The 19,071-nt window shown below is 34.2% G+C and overlaps 1 protein-coding gene across 2 annotated transcripts in view; it reads right to left on the reverse strand.

Annotated features, from left to right (window-relative positions):
- Nucleotides 1–19,071, reverse strand: part of LOC131959051 (glutamate receptor ionotropic, delta-1-like) — a 784,279-nt gene that overhangs the window by 753,138 nt on the left and 12,070 nt on the right. For both annotated transcript variants that reach the window (XM_059324148.1, XM_059324147.1), the window contains exon 2: nucleotides 1,608–1,763. In XM_059324148.1, the coding sequence (XP_059180131.1) occupies nucleotides 1,608–1,763 (156 nt within the window). The remainder of the gene's footprint in view (nucleotides 1–1,607; nucleotides 1,764–19,071) is intronic.

Below are 19,071 nucleotides of genomic sequence, written 5' to 3' on the forward strand. Positions count from 1 at the left end.
AAACAAGATAAAAACAGTAAATCTGAGGGAAATGATCTCGCTGCATGGACAGATAATTTACCTTGACAAGATTTCTTAAATTAAGATTCTTAAATCTAGAAATAAGCATGTTGAACACTTAAAAAATAAGAAATTAACTCTTAAAACCAGATAAATTATTATCTAACACTTTTTAAATCTTAAGCTTTTTTAGATTGGTGAGAAACAAATAATTTGCAGTGCTGTTCATCGCTTTGCAGCTTTAATTTATCTTGTTTTAAGAGTTAATTTCTTATTTTAAGTGTTCAACATGCTTATTTTTATATTTAATCCAATCCACTTTATTTATAGAGCACAATTTTAGCAAACACAAGGTTTCCAAAGTGCTGCACAAACAATAAATAGATAACACAATACAAAGAGATGTAGAAAACAATAGAACAGTAAAATACAATAAGATAAAATACATTAAAATAGGATAAAATAAAATAAATTAAAATGTAAGATGTAAAATGTACTGCCCGCACAAAATAAAATATGCATGTATACAAATAAAAACAAAAAATCTTATTTTTAGATTTAATAATCATCAAGCCAATTATTTGTTTCTTACCAAGATAAAAAAAAATGTCTTTTTTGGTGTTTTTTGTCTTTTTATGTCCTTTTTTTGGTCATTTTACTTTTTTTTGTTTCTTTTTTGGTCATTTTACGTCTCTTTGTGTCTTTTTTGTCTTTTTTTGTCTTTTTTTTGTCATTTTGTATCTTCTTTCTGTCACAAAATGACCCAAAAAGACAAAAAATGTGCAAAAGACATTAAATGAAAGCTGCCAGCAGTGATGAACTGGCCCGAGCAGAGTGACCTGACAATTATTAGTTTCTTACCAAGATAGAAAAAAAAAACTTACTAGATTTAAAAGTGTTAGATAATGTATCATGTTTTAAGAGTTAATTTCTCATTTTAAGTGTTCAACATGCTTATGCTTAAAAATCTTATTTTTAGATTTAATAATCATCGAGCAAATTATTTGTTTCTTAACAAGAAAAAAATAAAACCTTTTTGTGTCTTTTTTGGTTTTTGTCTTTTTATGTCTTTTTACTTTTTTTGTTTCTTTTTTGGTCATTTTACATCTTTTTGTGTCTTTTTTGGGTCATTTTGTGTCTTTTTACATCTTCTTTTGGTCACAAAATGACCCAAAAAGACAAAAAAATGTGCAAAAGACATTAAATCAAAGCTGCCAGCAGTGATGAACTGGCCCGAGCAGAGTGACCTGATGATTATTAGTTTCTTACCAAGATAAAAAAAAAAAACTTTAGATTTAAAAGTGTTAGATAATGTATCATGTTTTAAGAGTTAATTCCTTATTTCAAGCATTCAACATGCTTATTCCTAGATAAATAATAATCTTAATTTAATAAATCTTGTCAAGGTAAATTATCTGTCCATGCAGCAAGATCATTTCCCTCAGATTTACTGTTTTTAGACACACAGTTTTTGCAGTGTGCACATACCAGCAACAACAAACCTGCAAAATCTGCAAAAAGCACTGCAGTCCAAACAGAGAGCAACACACACACACACACACACACACACACACACACAGACAGAGGAATCTATGTGCAGCTCTTACCTTCCTGCACCGCCTGGAACGGGTTGTTGGGCTCGATGAGTTTAATAGAGTGTGTGATCTTCTCGCTCTGCAGGATGTCATCGCTCAGACTGAGGTCAGACACGGCGAGCTGGAACACCTCATCGTCCCGCACTGCGTTCTCCTCAAATATTGCACCTGGACAGGTGGAGACAGGGAGAGAGGGAGGAGATCAGCGGGACAGCTGGAGGCTAAACATCAGCAGGGGGAGACCCCCCCCCCGGTCTCCATAGCAACCAAACCACAGCTGGGACTGTTCTTGACTAAAGTTAAAAAAAAAGATATTTTAAACAGAACTTCTCGTAACCTCGTCACTTATTCACAAATGACTGCTGGCTGCACAGATCTCTCTGCACACTTCTCTCTTATTTTAGAGAACAGTGAAGGTAAGTGCTCTGAACAGATAAATGCTTATGAATGCAAAATCTTTAGGTGATTGGATAATATTTGGGATCAGTATGAATGTGTCAGGCTGCAGTCACACATACATGAACCATCGACCGCTGAGGTAAACAGTAGTCTGACACACAGATATAAGAATGATTCTCTTTCTCATTTTTATTTTTCTTTTTCATAATTTCCTTCTTATTTTCTTTCTCTCTTTCTTCTTTTTCTTAATTTCTTTCTTTCTTATTTTCCTTTCTCTTATTTTCTTTCTCTCTTATTTTCTTAATTTTTTTCTTTCTCTCTTTCTTATTTTCTTTCTTTCTTTATTTCTCTCTCTTTCTTTTTCTTAATTTCTTTCTTTCTTATTTTCTTATTCTCTTAATTTCTTTCTTATTTTCTTTCTTAATTTCTTATTTTCTTTCTTTATTTTAAATTTTTCTTAATTTCTTCTTTTTCTTAATTTCTTTCTTATTTTCTAAATGTCTTTCTTATTTTCTTAATTTCTTTCTTATTTTCTTTCTTATAGTCTTATTTTTTTCTTTCTTCATTTCTTTGTTATTTTCTTAATTTCTTGTTTTTTTATTTTCTTTCCTATTTTCTTATTATCTTTCCTTCTTTCTTATTTTCTTATTTTTATCCAGGCTTAGTCGGAAAATAAGGTTCTGAGTTTTTATCCTCCTCCTCAAACCAAACAAATCAATAAACAAATACAATAAAGTAAATGAAGCAAAAATGCTCTACATACAAGACCAAAACAAAAAGAAAAAAAACAAGAACGAGTTCTTCAATAACTCGACTTTCCACAATATTCAATAAGCTTCTCAGTTCACTGTTACTGTAGTGTTCAAAATAATAGCAGTCCAATGTGACTAACCAGATTAATCCAGGTTTTTAGTATATTTTTATTACTACGTGGTAAACAAGGTACCAGTAGGTGCAGTAGATTCTCAGAAAACCAACAAGACCCAGCATTGGTGATATGCAGCTCTTAAGGCTGTGCTATTGGGCAATTAGTTGAAAGGTTTGATATCATGACGTGGTTGGTACCAATGGATTCCTCAGATCTTCTAGTTTCATATTTCACTATCTATCTGGTCCATATATGATCACTTCTGGCTCCAAAAATAAACCAAGATGGCGACTGCCAAAAGGCCAAACTTAAGCTTCAAAATGGTGGTTCACAAACCAACGGGTGAAGTCCTAAAGTCAACTCAAGTGTTCTATTCTAACACGTGTATTGATCTTGTGTGTGAAAAGTTGTTTAACTGGAACATTCAGATCCAAACAGCGATTATATAGACAGTGTGGTGAAATATTTCTGTCAAACTCCTGTTTCAAAGATCAAGAATGAACATTGAACCTCGGCTTTTAACCGACATGGTGAGAAGTGATCATAAAATATGAAAAGTTGAATATGTACAACTCCATCTGCTGATAAAGATCATGTGATATCTCCAAAAGAATGACAGAACAGCTATTAAATGGACTATTGTAGGACTGTTTGCTATAACTAAGAGAGAAAGACGTGGACAAACAGTGCTCATGAGTTCTGCAGGTGAAATGATGCATGTTTTTAATTTTCATGAAAAGGTTTACAACGTAACTAGTGCTGGGAAGCAAAACAGACATTAACCTTACGTGAAAATGTTCTTTATTTAAAATGAGTAGCAGGGTTAAGAATGGATGGAAAGACATGTGGACGGATGGAAATGCAGACAAACGGACAGCTTGATTAATTGGACTTTTCTAGTTTCTCTTCGACCAATTTGTCATGCATAATTAGAAAAAACCTTTCCTACAAGTGAGAATTCAATTTGCCAGGCTGCTTGTTCTCATTCAGCTCACAGAGAATCTAAATGAACTCAGAACCAGGATCCTCGTACTGGGTTGGATGGCTTTCCTCAAGACGCAGCGAGAGGGACACCGTCTAGTAGGGCACGATTATGTCCAAAATCAATATTGTAATAACGATTATTAATCAAGATTATTCATCATGTTAGGGTAAACATCTGTATTTTTATTCCACTACTTTTAAACAAACAACAGGAACAGTTTTTAGTGTCCGGCGCTTGTTGTAAACAAACAGAGATCGCTAAGTGAACACCTCCTGCAGCAGCAGCACATACACACTGTACTGCTACAGAGCTAACTGTTAGCCTGTTAGCACATACACACTGTACTGCTACAGAGCTAACTGTTAGCCTGTTAGCACATACACACTGTACTGCTACAGAGCTAACTGTTAGCCTGTTAGCACATACACACTGTACTGCTACAGAGCTAACTGTTAGCCTGTTAGCACATTAACACTGTACTGCCACAGAGCTAACTGTTAGCCTTTTAGCACATACACACTGTACTGCTACAGAGCTAACTGTTAGCCTGTTAGCACATACACACTGTACTGCCACAGAGCTAACTGTTAGCCTGTTAGCACATACACACTGTACTGCTACAGAGCTAACTGTTAGCCTGTTAGCACATACACACTGTACTGCTACAGAGCTAACTGTTAGCCTGTTAGCACATACACACTGTACTGCTACAGAGCTAACGGTTAGCCTATTAGCAATTTGCAGACTGGAGGCTAAGGGGTTAACATCCCCACTGGCTCTGCAGCTGGGAGAGACTGCTGCAGGAGGAATGTGCCGCTTCGACTTGTTCTTCAAGAACGAGTCTCCAAAAGTCTCCAATAACACCAGAAAAAGTCGCTGGATTTGTCTCCAGTCACTTTTTCGAAAAATAGTCACTAAGGGGTTCTGAAAAGTTGCTAAATATAGCAACAAAGTCACTAAGTTGGTAACACTGCTTCGCCGGCTTTTACAAATGGCGCGTGTTGTTGTGGCATTGAGTACTACGTCACATCCTGCTTCGCGTTTTATCCAATCAGAAACCAGGCTTTTTTCAGGGGAGAAAAACGGCCCCGCCACCTTGTGGTCGGTGGACTACTGGTGTAGAAAGTGCTTGGTTAGATCTGCAGGAGAGACGCATTTTAAAATGGAAATATCGCCGACAATCAGGTTAATTTAACCCTTTATCAGGCAAAGAACTATATTTGGTAACTTCGGTGGATATCAAAATGGGGTCGAGAAAAAAGTTGCAAATTTACTAGATTAAAGTGGCAAATCTGTGCGAAAAAAGTAAAAAGTGGGAAAAAAAGCAACTTTTTTCTCGCAGATTCACCACTTTAAATCTCATAAATCTGCACATTTTTTTCTCGTAGATTTGCCACTTTAATCTCGTAAACTTTTTTCTCAAAATATTAACCCCCTCCCCCGGGTCCTTAGGTTGTTTTTTTACACATTCTGTCTGTATATAATATCCTCCAATATTCTCTAGGGTTGAAATTTGGAATTTGCAAGTATTTCAATGAGTGTCCTATTAAGGGTTAATCGTGGCGGCCAAAATCGTGATCACGATTAAAATTTGATTAATTGTGCAGCCCTAGCGTCTATCTTCTGGGCTGAATCAGTCAATCCTCCAGTTTTGAGGTGTTTTCAGTTCAGAATGAATCCTGTTGCACCTGTCGGAGACTTGGTGAGGGAATTGGTGTGAGGTTTATATTTCTGCTCTCAGCTGCAGCAGACTGGGGAGCCTCAAACTAAACAACAAGTTTAATTAATAATGAGTGCCGAGGTTGGAGGAGGCTGACTCTGGAGCTGCCGGGGCCTCTGTCAGGTCAGGATTGAACCCCTGTGAATATTATACTCCTCGAAGTATCTGTCTCTCCTACTGTCTGTTTTGGGAAAAGCAGATCCATTTTAAAGGGGATATTTTCTCGCTTTCCTCTGGTGGCATCTGTCCATTCAGATAGTTTTGTTTTTGTTTCCCAGGTTAAGAGATAAATATCTACACTGGAAAAAAAGGTGTTTAGTCTAAAAACAAGATAAAACAGTAAATCTGAGGGAAATGATCTTGCTGCATGGACAGATAATTTTGCTTGACAAGATTTATTAAATTAAGATGATTAAATCTAGAAATAAGAATGTTGTATTCTTAAAATAAGAAATTAACCCTTAAAACAAGATAAATGATCTAACACTTCTAAATCTAAAGTTTTTTTTATCTTGGTAAGAAACTAATAATCATCAGGTCACTCTGCTCGGGCCAGTTCATCACTGCTGGCAGCTTTAATTTATCTTGTTTAATTTCTTATTTTAAGCGTGCTTATGTCTAGATTAAATAATCTTAATTTAAGAAATATTCTGTGTGTGAGACATCTCAAAACAAAGACATAGACGATGGTAAACACCACAAAGAGTAAATCATAAAATATGTCTTTGTCATGAAGGAGAGAAGACCTTTTTAAAAACTCACGTTGCTCTTAAGAATTCAGTTGTTGCAACATTTATTTTTATTTGGATATTTCGTAATTTAATGGTGCAATTTAAAACTTTGCTCTTATGATTTCACCTCTAGTGTCAACAAGCATTACTTGACATTTTAGCATATAAATTGCACTTTATTAAAACATTTCTTTTCACCGCACGCATACGATTTAGGTCCTAAAGGCCACATTATTGAATTTCCCACTGAGCTGAATAGTTAATAAATGCCACAGAAACAGAAAGGGAAATCCTGTTTGAGTTGGAAAAAAAATGAAAGTGTGATTTGGAGTCTGTGGCCTTTCCAGCATATTTGCAAACATCGCTCCGCTACATACGGGGTGGGAACTTCACACCAGCCAGCAGCCAAATACAATTTACTTGCCACCGATGCAAGAACAATGTATTGTATGTGGTAAGTTTATCAGACCTCCTCGTCTCTCTGGCAGCTGGTCAGGACGCGTTCTGGGGCTCAAATTGGGTCCCAACGTTCTCTCAGGCTGCTTTACTTTGGGATTTAGCCTCTAAAACCTTTATGATCTGCAACTATAAACTCTGGCTTCTCACTTCTACGTGACAATGTTCTAAGATTGTATTAAAGGAACCTGCTGTGAAAATATTATCAGATTTAATCTATCTATAAAAGCAAGAAGCGTCTGTGTGTGTGTGTTTCACACGCACAGTTCAGATCACCCAAAAATGAAATAAAATGACCAAAAAAAAGACACAAAATGACCAAAGAAAAGACACAAAATGACCAAAAAGACACAAATTGACCACAAAATGCTAAAAAAAAAGACACAAAATGACAGAAAAAGACACAAAATGACCACAAAATGAGAAAAAAATGACACAAATGACCCAAAAGACACAAAATGACCAAAATGACACAAATTGACCACAAAATGATAAAAAAAGACACAAAATTACCAAAAAAAGACAAAATTACCAAAAAAAGACAAAAAACAACCAAAAAGACACAAAATGACCGAAAAAGACACAAAATGATAAAAAAAAAAAAAAAGCCACAAATGACCAAAAAATGACACAAAATGACCAAAAAAGACACAAAATGACCAAAAGAAAGACACAAAATGACCAAAAAAAGACATGAAATCACCAAAAAGACTAAAACACATGAATACTTTAACACAGTGGAGACAGAGCTGACTTCCAAAATGATTTGGCGACCCCCAGAAATCATCTCGCGACCCCAATTGGGGTCGGGACCCCAAGGTTGAGAATAGCAAATACCAATCATGAGTATAGTAAATATTATGAGGTATATAAAGGGCAAATAGGCTCAGACCCCAGAGGGTAAAGTACACTTGTTGTGGGTTGTTTCCATCATTACTCTGCATAATTCATCCTCATCCAAACAATGTGCAATAAAGAAAAGAAGAAGATTCCAACAGCATGACATTAGTTTCATGTTTCCTCCGTTTCAGCACCACGGACATTTCACTCTGATTCTGTTAACATAAGACTAGGGTCGTCAAAAGTATTGATACTTTTTTGAGCAAGTACTAAAACGTATCCAGATACGATACTCATTTTTAAAAGTATCGAGTATCTGAAGCTTGTTATCATCGTTGCAGTTTCTTTTTCTGATTTTGATATACCAAGTCCTTTTTTTTCGATATATTAAGTCATATTTTGGACATACTTAGTCGTTTTTTTGACATATTAAGCCATTATCTTGAGATATTAAGTAATTTTGAGATACTAAGTCATTATTTTTGAGATACTTAGACAGCGCTTAATTCATAGTAATTGGCTTTTCAGACAGTGATATTCTCTGTTTACATTCATACTAAGTCTACTGTAAAAATCAATGAAATGCAGGATTTTACTGTAATTTACTATGTGGTTTTATCACAGTAACATACTGTAAATACAGTAGGTAACAGTAGAGGAAGTGTAAAACCCTGCTGCCAGTATTTTACTGATCATTTACAAGACAAATGTTTACAGTATCATGTTTCCTCGGTTTCAGCACCACGGACAGCGTCAGACCTGCTGATGAGAAGAGAAACCTCTCTTCTCATTTCACTCTGATTCTGTTAACATAAGACTCAGCATGTCAGACAGTCTCAATGTTATTATAGGCAATTTACATTTTTGACAGGCGACAACTACGGACAAATTTGCTGTGCTGTTGAAAAGATGGATGGATAGCTTGACTTAGTCCCGTGGGAAGGAGAAGCAAATAAAGAGACTGTCAGTCATCTTTACTACAGAGTACATAAAAATATGTCATTCACAAGTGCTCTTCATGGTGAGGCTTTACTCTTAAAAATGATGTTGCGTTTACAGAAAAAACATGGCAGCTGTGGTTACCAGAATAATTCTGCAAAAAATACAGTACTAATTTAAACAAGTTTACAGAAATGACAGGAAAAAAATTACTTAAAAAAAGAGACAAAATTACTAAAAAAAGACAAAATGACAGAGAAAAACGAAATTATTTTTAAAAAAGACACAAAATGACCAAAAAAAGATAAAAAATTACTAAAAAAAAAAGACAAAAAAGGCAGAAAAAAACTAAATTACTTAAAAAAAAAATTACAAAAAAGACACAAAATGACAGAAAAAACTGAAGTACTTAAAAAAGACACAAAATTGCTAAAAAAAATAAAATAAACAAAATTACAAAAAAGAAGAAATTACTAAAAAAAGGCACAAAATTACTAAAAAAGGGACACAAAATGACAGAAAAAAACTAAATTACTTAAAAAAGACACAAAATGACCAAAAAAAGATACAAAATTACAAAAAAGACACAAAATTACTAAAAAAAAAGATACAAAATGACAGAAAAAAAACTACATTACTTAAAAAAGACACAAAATGACCAAAAAAAGACACAAAATTACTAAAAAAAAGACACAAAATGACAGAAAAAAACTAAATTACTTAAGACACAAAATTACTAAAAAAAGACACAAAATGACAGAAAAAAACCAAATTACTTAAAAAAAGACACAAAATTACAAAAAAGACACAAAATGACAGAAAAAAAACTAAATTACTTAAAAAAGACACAAAATGACAAATAAAAAGATACAAAATTACTAAAAAAAAAAAGACAAAAAAGGCAGGAAAAAACTAAATTACTTAAAAAAGACACAAAATGACAAAAAAAGACACAAAATGACTGAAAAAACACTAAATTACTTTAAAAAAAGACACAAATACACAAACAGAAGCTTGACGAGTCAAACAACAGAGCGTCATCTTTCCCAAAGAGACATGTGACTTTGATATTTTTAAGAGCAAATTTAGAGGAAATTGGACTTCTCTTTACTACCACACCTCCCATCATTCCCTCTCATTGACGGAAATGGTCAGTTTTCGGCAAACACAGTCAATGCAATTAAACTTGCTCGCCTTCTTCCTTCCCTCACCCTCACACAGAGAAATCCATTCCTATTAGGGGATTAATCAATGCTAATACAAGAGGTGTAATTTATCTTTTAAGCTGCCCATGTGGCAAATCACTTGTGGATGAAACCTACACTGTAAAAAATGTCCCGTTGTTTTTAAAGAAAAAAACTGTCAGCTGTGGTTACCAGAATATTTCCGTAAAAAACACAGTACAAATGTAAACAACTTTACAGAACAACTTGTACATTTTACGTCCTAAAACTGTAGTAATTTAAAAAAAAATACATTTTAAAGTTGTAGATTATAGCGTCCTTTACTGCTAATTTAACAGGATGATGCTGCTTTTATACTAATTATTTATGCAAAATTTACATGCAGATTTTGCTTATTGTGCATTGAATACCAGTAAAATTAAAAAAAAACAGTAAAATAAAAAGTTGTTCTCGTTTAAGTTGTTAACATTTGTACTGTAATTTTTCAGTAAAACCCACAAAAGTCTCTTTTGGAAAGATGACACTCTGTTGTTTGACTCGTCGAGCTTCTGTTTGTGTCTTTTTTAAAGTAATTTAGTGTTTTTGTCAGTCATTTTGTGTCTTTTTTTGTCATTTTGTGTCTTTTTTTTTAGTAATTTTGTGTCTTTTTTTGTCATTTTGTGTCTTTTTTAAGTAATTCAGATTTTTCTGTCATTTTGCGTCTTTTTTTAAGTAATTTAGTTTTTTTCTGCCTTTTTTTTAGTAATTTTGTATCTTTTTTTGGTCATTTTGTGTCTTTTTTAAGTAATTTAGTTTTTTCTGTCATTTTGTGTCTTTTTTTTCATTAATTTTGTGTCTTTTTTAAGTAATTTATTTTTTTAGTAATTTTGTGTCTTTTTTCAGTCATTTTGTGTCTTTTTTTGTCATTTTGTCATTTTGTGTCTTTTTTAAGTAATTTATTTTTTTTTCTGCCTTTTTCGTCTTTTTTTTAGTAATTTTGTATCTTTTTTTTGGTCATTTTGTGTCTTTTTTAAGTAATTTAGTTTTTTCAGTCATTTTGTGTCTTTTTTTTAGTAATTTAGTTTTTTTCTGCCTTTTTTTAGTAATTTTGTATCTTTTTTGGTCATTTGTGTCTTTTTTCAGTAATTTAGGGTTTTTTTCTGTCATTTTGTCTTTTTTTTAATAGTAATTCATTTTTTTTCCTGTCATTTCTGTAAAGTTGTTTACATTTGTACTGTATTTTTTGCAGAATTATTCTGGTAACCACAGCTGACAGTTTTTTTCTGTAAAAGCAACTACATTTTTTTTACAGTGTACAAGAGAATTTAAACACATGTAGCAGAACACTGCAGAAGAATTAAATGCAAGAACACAAATAATTGTTTGTCTTTACATTTAACTTTACGCTGACACTGAAGAAGTCTCCCTCCCACAGAAAGAGATAAATCACCGCCTGAATGCTAAAGACAGAAACTCTGGAATAAACCTTAAAATAATCAGTTTGAATATGAATAACGTGCAGTTCTGGGAAACTTGAACATGTTACAGCAAAAATAATTAAGTGATTATGTGCAAATGTCATTCTATTTCATGCAATGTCTCATTAACATCTAACCTCTTCGCATTATGTATTCATTTTAAATAAGTGTAGAGTATAACCGCAGATATTAGAGTTACATCACAAGTCTTCCAGGTCGCCAAGTCACCAGAATAGACCAACAGACACCCTCAAGGCATTGCTGAGACATCCTGAGACATAAGGTCACAGTAGAGTAACCCTGACCTTTGACCTTTAACCTCCAAAATCCTCTAAAATCTAACCAGTCCATCCTTGAGTTGAAGTGGACATTTGGCCCACATATGAAGTTATTCTCTCAAGGTATTCCTGAGATATTATATTCACAAGTATGGGAAGAACGGACCGACTGAAAACAGAATGCTTACGGCCATGGCGGCATAAAAACGATGTGGTCGAGGTCAGAGGAACATATGGTGAACAAAAGAACTGATCATAGATTACAGGAAGAAACAGGACACACACACACACCACTACACATCAACGGAGAGAGGGTGGAGAGAGTGTCCAGCTTCAAATTCTTGGGCATAAACATCTCAGAAAACCTATAATGGGAACATGGTCTCACAGGAATCCGTGAAATAGCCACGGATTTGCTTAACTTAAAATCCATGGAATAGCCACGGAATCACTCAAATTTCCGTGAAACTGACACGGATTTCGCTACAATGCAAGTTAATGACAGTCATATCCCGTGGCTATTCCATGGATATTCCAAGTCACGTGACTTTCAAGGTCCAGGCGGTCAGAACAAAAAACATGGCGGACAGTTCTCTCATTTTTAGTGAAAAAAATCAATATTTTGACGGATTTTGATCACATTTCTAGCGAGAAATATATGTTTTATTTTCTAAATATTCACTCAGTGAATGTACATAATCACTTTGTATGTTGGAATAGCCACGGGATATGACTGTCATTAACTTGCATTGTAGCCAAATCCGTGTCAGTTTCACGGAAATTTGAGTGATTCCGTGGCTATTCCACGGATTTTGAGTTAAGCGAATCCGTGGCTATTTCACGGATTCCTGTGAGACCATGTTGGATAATGGACAACAAACACCACAGCATGTATGGTATGGTAGCAGTTCTGCTGCAGACAGGAAGTCACTGCAGAGGACTATCAAAACCGCACAAAACACCATCAAATAACAGCTACCTACCATGGACACCATCTTCAACTCCTGATGCTGATGTGAGGAATTAGTCTTCACATTCACTCTGTTTAAACTCATCCCGAGCCAGAGGAGATTTAACAAGTGAAATGAATAATGTGGAGCTTTAAATTGTTGCAAAAACAAAAAGTAGAACAACAACAAGATTTATTTCATCCAGGATTCTGGACGACGTTTCCCCAGAGTCCACATGGTGCTACAGCAGAGCTATTAGCACAATTAAAGACCCAGAAACAGGACTTCTGACCTGCTGAGGAACAATGAAGAACGGAGCAGCAGACAGAAATAAACGGCAGGAATCCACCGGAAGCTGAACTCCATCCTGAGCTTTTTATTACAAACCCACAAGCTTTCTCCTTCTGTCACACAGCCAATAATCATCAAACACAAACTTAATGCAAATGAAAAGTGCATCTGCTGAGATTACCTACACGGCCCGCCACTTTGGCATCTGGAACCAACAATTATAGACAAGACTAATTCTCCTCTGGAAGTAATATGATGGATATTAAGATCCATGGAGGCAGCGCAGCTGTTAAACAGCAACCAGCAGCTTCTAACATGCAAAATCTTCAAAACTTTGAATTAAACCAGGAGCAGAGAACACAAACATAATCACACTTTGTAAACTGAAAACACACTGCACTGTAGCTGTGAGTTAACCCATTTAAGGCGGGAAAGCATTACCTCATTTCTACCATTAAAACCTGTTGGAGCGCTGTTGTGTTATTCTACCATTAAAGCCGGGAAAGAGGATACGTGGTTTTGTAGTATTTGTAGTTTTTTCCACCTATTTTCCGTCTCTTGGCCAATGAAATGCATCAGAATACATGTGGGAGTGTCGCAATGCATCATGGGACTTTTCCAGAACTGAAATCATCACCAAAAAAAAGACACAACATGACCAAAAAAAGACACAAAAAGACACAAAATGACGAAAAAAAGACACAACATGACTTATAAAAGACACAAAAAGACACAAAATGACTAAAAAAAGACACAACATGACTAAAAAAAGACACATGTCTAAAAAAAAGACACAAAATGGCTTAAAAAAAGACACAAAAATGTCCAAAAAAAAGACACAAAATGACTAGTAAAAGACACAAAAAGACACAAAATGACACAAAATTACTAAAAAAAGACACAAAATTACTAAAAAAAGACACAAAAATTACTAAAAAAAGACACAAAATTACAAAAAAAGACACAAAATTACTAAAAGAAACAAGTTTATGAGATTAAAGTGGTGAATCTGCGAGAAAAAAGTTGCTTTTTTTCACCTTTTTCTTGTAAATCTTTTTTCTTGTAGATTTGCCACTTTAATCTAGTAAATTTGCAACTTTTTTCTCGAAATACTATTTTATTTATTACTCAATTTTTACTCATTTTAGATATCTGCTGAAGTTACCAAATATAGTTCTTCGCCTGATAAAGGGTTAAAGCTTTGCACAGTTTCAGTACCTTGTGTAAAACACAGCAGTAATCTGGCCAGACTTAGAATTAAAAGGCTCCGGCTGGCAAACATGCAGGCAAGTCTTGGCAAAAAGAGCGTAACTTTAATATAATCTATTCCTGCCAACTGTTAACCAATCAGAGTGTGAGCTTGTGGTCATGTGACAGCAGCTCACATCACTTTATCTGGATGAATAGATGGTAAAAGTGAGTGAACAGAGAGAAGAAATACAACCACTACACCCAGAAAAAAGCAGCTCCAGCTCTGCTGCCCTCAAATTTGGTATAAATTTATATAAAATAAAGTATTTTCTTCATCTTTAACCCTTTGATACATATAAACACCTTCTAATGCACAACATGGGTCAAAAATGACCCACATTCATTTCCTATGTTATTTCATGCTGGCTGTGTGTTTTAATATATTTTTTTATGATTACAACAGATCATTATACCCATTTTTCTTTCATACTCTATGAAGAAAAGTAGTGTTTGTATTATTACAACGATTTTACAACATTTTACAAGAATTTTACATCTTTTTTTGGTAATTTTACATATTTTGGGGGGCAATTTTACATATTTTTTGGGGGTAATTCTAGATTTTTTGGGTAATTTTACATCTTTTTGGGGGTAATTGAAAATATTTTTGGTGATTTTACATATATTTCTTTGTTTCTTACCCTGTGTTTATTTTGAAATTGCTGTGTATTTGATTTTGTTTGTGTTATTCTTTCTTAACCCCCTGGCAAATACTGCACATATTGTAAATTGTTATTGTGAATAAAAAATAAATAAATAAATAAAATAATATATATATATATATGTATGCATATATATATATGTCCAAATCAGACCGTTGTAAGTGCAATTACTGCAGTCTGCTTTGGTTTTAAGTTGGATTTTATGGTTTTTATATCATTATTTCTCTGAAATAAAGCAAAATTGAAATCTAAAACTTTGTCACAAGATAAAACAGACATCAAGGAGTTCATTTTTAGTTATAACTTAATTTCGACCAAAAATGTAGCTACTGCAGTTAGACTTTGTAGGGCAGCATAGATGAGTGTCATGTTTACATGTTTACAAACATCGTTTCCAAACATGTAAACATGACACTGATCAATACTCGATACATTGCTGATGTAGCAGCAGAAAGTTAGCAAGCTGAAAAAATAAAGTTATTCTCCTGATTTCATGATATTTGAAGCATTTATCGCTTCTTACCGCATGTTCCGCGTCCTTCCTCTCTCCTCCTCATCATCACACAAACATTCAGTTAGTTTAGCGCATTTTACAGCGTCTGTTTGTTGTGTTTGTTGTTTGTTTTTCTCTTAATTTCTCCGCGAATTCTCTGCGTTTCTTTCGCATTTTTAGTTTCCGGCTGTGCCGTGACTGACTGACTGACTGATTGATTGATTGATTGATTGACAGCCGATGGGCCCAAGGAGGAGGCTTAAAGCCCTCCCTCTACCTCAGGGATGGGCAACTGGTGGTCCGGGGGCCACATACGGCCCGCACCCTCACCTGAAGTGGCCCTCAGTACAACTACATGCATTTGAGCATGAAATCTTAAAAGTGCAGTGTAAAAATGCACAAAATTACTTCTTGCAATTAATGTTGGTCTGCTGTTCTTGCACTGATAAAAAAAGAAATCACAGTAAGTGGTTATTTTTTAATTGCTTCAAACCTTTTGTATTCCTATTTATACTGTAATACATGCATTAGAGCATGAAATATGTTAAGTTACTCCACTGTAAACAAATAGACTCAAAATAAACAAATAGACTCAAAATGAACAAAAAAAACAAAAAATGAATAAAAAAAAGACACAAAATTACCCAAAAAGACACAAAATTACAAAAAAAAAAGAGACAAAAGTATTTAAAAAAAAGACAAAATCACCAAAAAAAGACAAAAATATACCAAAAAAGTATTTAAAGTCTTTAGAGCAGGGGTCTCAAACTCAAATTACCTGGGGGCAGGATCAAAATGACAAAAAAAAAAGACACAAAATTACAAAAGAAGACACAAAATTACCAAAAAAGACACACAATTATTTTAAAATGACACAAAATGACCCAAAAAAGACACAAAATGACAGAAAAAAAAACTAAATTACTTAAAAATGAAACAAAATTACAAAAATAAAAGACACAAAATTATATAAAAAAAACACAAAATTACCAAAAAAAGTAATAAAAGGGACCTTCCACACACAACACGGTAAAGTGCCATTCATATAAAACTCACATTAGGGCTACTGATGTAAAAACATCAAAACAAAACAAATTTAAGTCACACACTTGATGAGAAATGTTCTAAATTTAGGACAAGCAGCAAAGTTCAGAGTCTAATAATGGTGTCAAGTCTTTAGAGCAGGGGTCTCAAACTCAAATTACCTGGGGGCAGGATCAAAATGACAAAAAAAAGACACAAAATTACAAAAAAGACACAAAATTACCATAAAATACACAGAATTACCAAAAAAGACACAAAATTATTTTAAAATGACAAAAAATGACCCAAAAAAGAGACAAAATGACTGAAAAAAAACTTAATCACTTAAAAAAAGAAACAAAATTACCAAAATAAAAGACACAAAATTCTATCAAAAAAACATAAAAATGCCAAAAAAAGACACAAAATTACCAAAAAAAGTAATTAAAGGGACCTTCCACACACAATTGATTATGGTTATTGATAACCATATGGGTTATTGATGTAAAAACATCAAAACAACAAATTTAAGTCACACACTTGATGAGAAATGTTGTAAATCTAGGACGAGCAGCAAAGTTCAGAGTCTAATAATGGTGTCAAGTCTTTAGAGGCTTTATTTAGACAAGAACATCAGTCACACTTGTCTTGTTTTTCATGAATAAATCAAATTTAAAGATATTCAGTATCAGCAGTGTTGGCAGCTCCGGTAGGAAAAAGATCAGTATCACCAACATCTTTCACAAACCTGTTATTAGTGAATCAGTTTCCTCTCCGAGCCTCTTCCTGTTCCTGTTCATCTGCCCACACAATCTCCTCTACCTGACTCACTGCAATGTGAAGCAATAGTAACGTTTCTTTGTCTTCAGAGCCCCGAAGGGTCAAACTAAATGCTAAATGCCACGTTTATTCAGGCCACTGAATGAGTGTGTGTGTGTGTGTGTGTGTGTTCGTTTGTCTTCATATAGTTGTGAGGACCAACCCATGGCAGAATACCAACATTGTGAGGACATTTGTAGTTGTGAGGGCATTTTTTCCAGTCCTCACAAAGAAAATGCTAGGATAGCCTCTAAAGGCCTTAATTAATCATCTGTATGAATTTCAGGGAAGGTCCTAACAGAGAAGGTAAACCCTGAAATGTGTGTGTTGGGCTAGGGGAAGTGGTGGTCCTCACAACTATAAAAGACATGTATGTATGTGTATGTGTGTGTTTGTCTTCATATAGTTGTGAGGACCAACCCATGGCAGAATACCAACATTGTGAGGACATTTGTAGTTGTGAGGACATTTTTGTGTTGGGCTAGGGGAAGTGGTGGTCCTCACAACTACACAAAGACATGTATGTATGTATGTGTGTGTGTGTGTGTGTGTGTGTGTGTGTGTGTGTGTGTGTGTGTGTGTGTGTGTGTGTGTGTGTATGTGTGTGTGTTCTTGTACTTCCTACATAATGAGGACCGGAACACGTTTTTAACCAACAGAGTGAGGACATTTTTGCAAAGTGAGGACATTTCGGCCGGTCCTCACTTCTTTAAAGGCTTTTTTTTTTTAGATTTCAGACTTTGTTTTAAGGGTTAAAGGTTACATGATAATGATTACTAACTGAAACTGTATTGTGTGGTTACAAAACTAACTAAAATTATAGTGAAAATGTCCTTCGTTTTCGTCTTTGTCAACTTTTTGTCATACATAATGAAGATGGATCAGACAAAGGAAATAAAGGCAAATTTTACTGTGACCTCTTTTAATCTCCCACCCAACAAATACCCCATTACAAAAAACTACAACTAATAAAAACTAAACTAAAACTAAAGCATTTGAAAAAAATAAATACTTAACTAAAACTAGCAAACTCACTCTAAAAACTCATTAAAACTAACTGGATTTGAAAACAAAAATTCACAACAAAATTAAAACTAAAACTAATGAAAAATCCCAAACTATTATAACCTTGCAAGGGAATTCACTGTTCCAATGAGGGTCCTCACATAGATAGAAGTACAAGAATGTGTGTGTGTGTGTGTGTGTGTGTGTGTGTGTGTGTGTGTGTGTGTGTGTGTGTGTGTGTGTGTGTGTGTGTGTGTGTGTGTGTGCTGTGTGTGTGCAGGTGATGCACTGCAAAAAAGGTGTTTAGTCTACAGATCAAACAGTAAATCTGAGGGAAATGATCTTGCTGCATGGACAGATAATTTACCTTGACAAGATTTATTAAATTAAGATTATTAAATCTAGAACTAAGCATGTTGAACGCTTAAAAAATAAGAAATTAACTCTTAGAACAAGTTAAATTAAAGCTGCCAGCAGCGATGAACTGGCCCGAGCAGACTGACCTGAAGATTATTTGTTTCTTACCAAGATAGAAAAAAATAACTTTTTGTCTTTTCTTGGTCATTTTACTTTTTTTTTGTCTTTTTTTTGTCTTTTTGTGTCTTTCTTGTGTCTTTTTTTGTCTTTTTTGTGTCTTTTTTGTCTTTTTTAGTCGTTTTTGAGTCTTTTTTGGTCTTTTTGTGTCTTCTTTGTGTCTTTTTTGGTCATTTGTGTCTTTTTTGTGTCTTTTCTTGGTCATTTTACGTCTTTTTTGTCTTTTTTGTGTCTTTTGGTGTCTTTTGGTGTCTTTTTTAGTCGTTTTTATGTCTTCTTTGTGTCTTTTTTGGTAATTTTTGTGTTTTTTGTGTCTTTTCTTGGTCATTTTTACGTTTTTTTTGTCCTTTTTTTGTCTTTTTGTGTCTTTTTCGTCTTTTTTGTGTCTTTCTTGTGTCTTTTTTGGTCTTTTTCTGTGTCTTTTTCTGTGTTTTTGTGTCTTCTTTGTGTCTTTTTTGGTCATTTTTGGTCATTTTTGTCTATTTTGTGTCTTTTTTTGGTCATTTTACGTCTGTTTTGTGTGTGTGTGTGTGTGTGTGTGTGTCTGTGTGTGTGTGTGTGTGTGTGTGTGTGCAGGTAAATGGCCTGGTT

The sequence above is a fragment of the Centropristis striata genome, chromosome 21 (assembly GCF_030273125.1).
Source record: "Centropristis striata isolate RG_2023a ecotype Rhode Island chromosome 21, C.striata_1.0, whole genome shotgun sequence".
NCBI lineage: Eukaryota > Metazoa > Chordata > Actinopteri > Perciformes > Serranidae > Centropristis > Centropristis striata.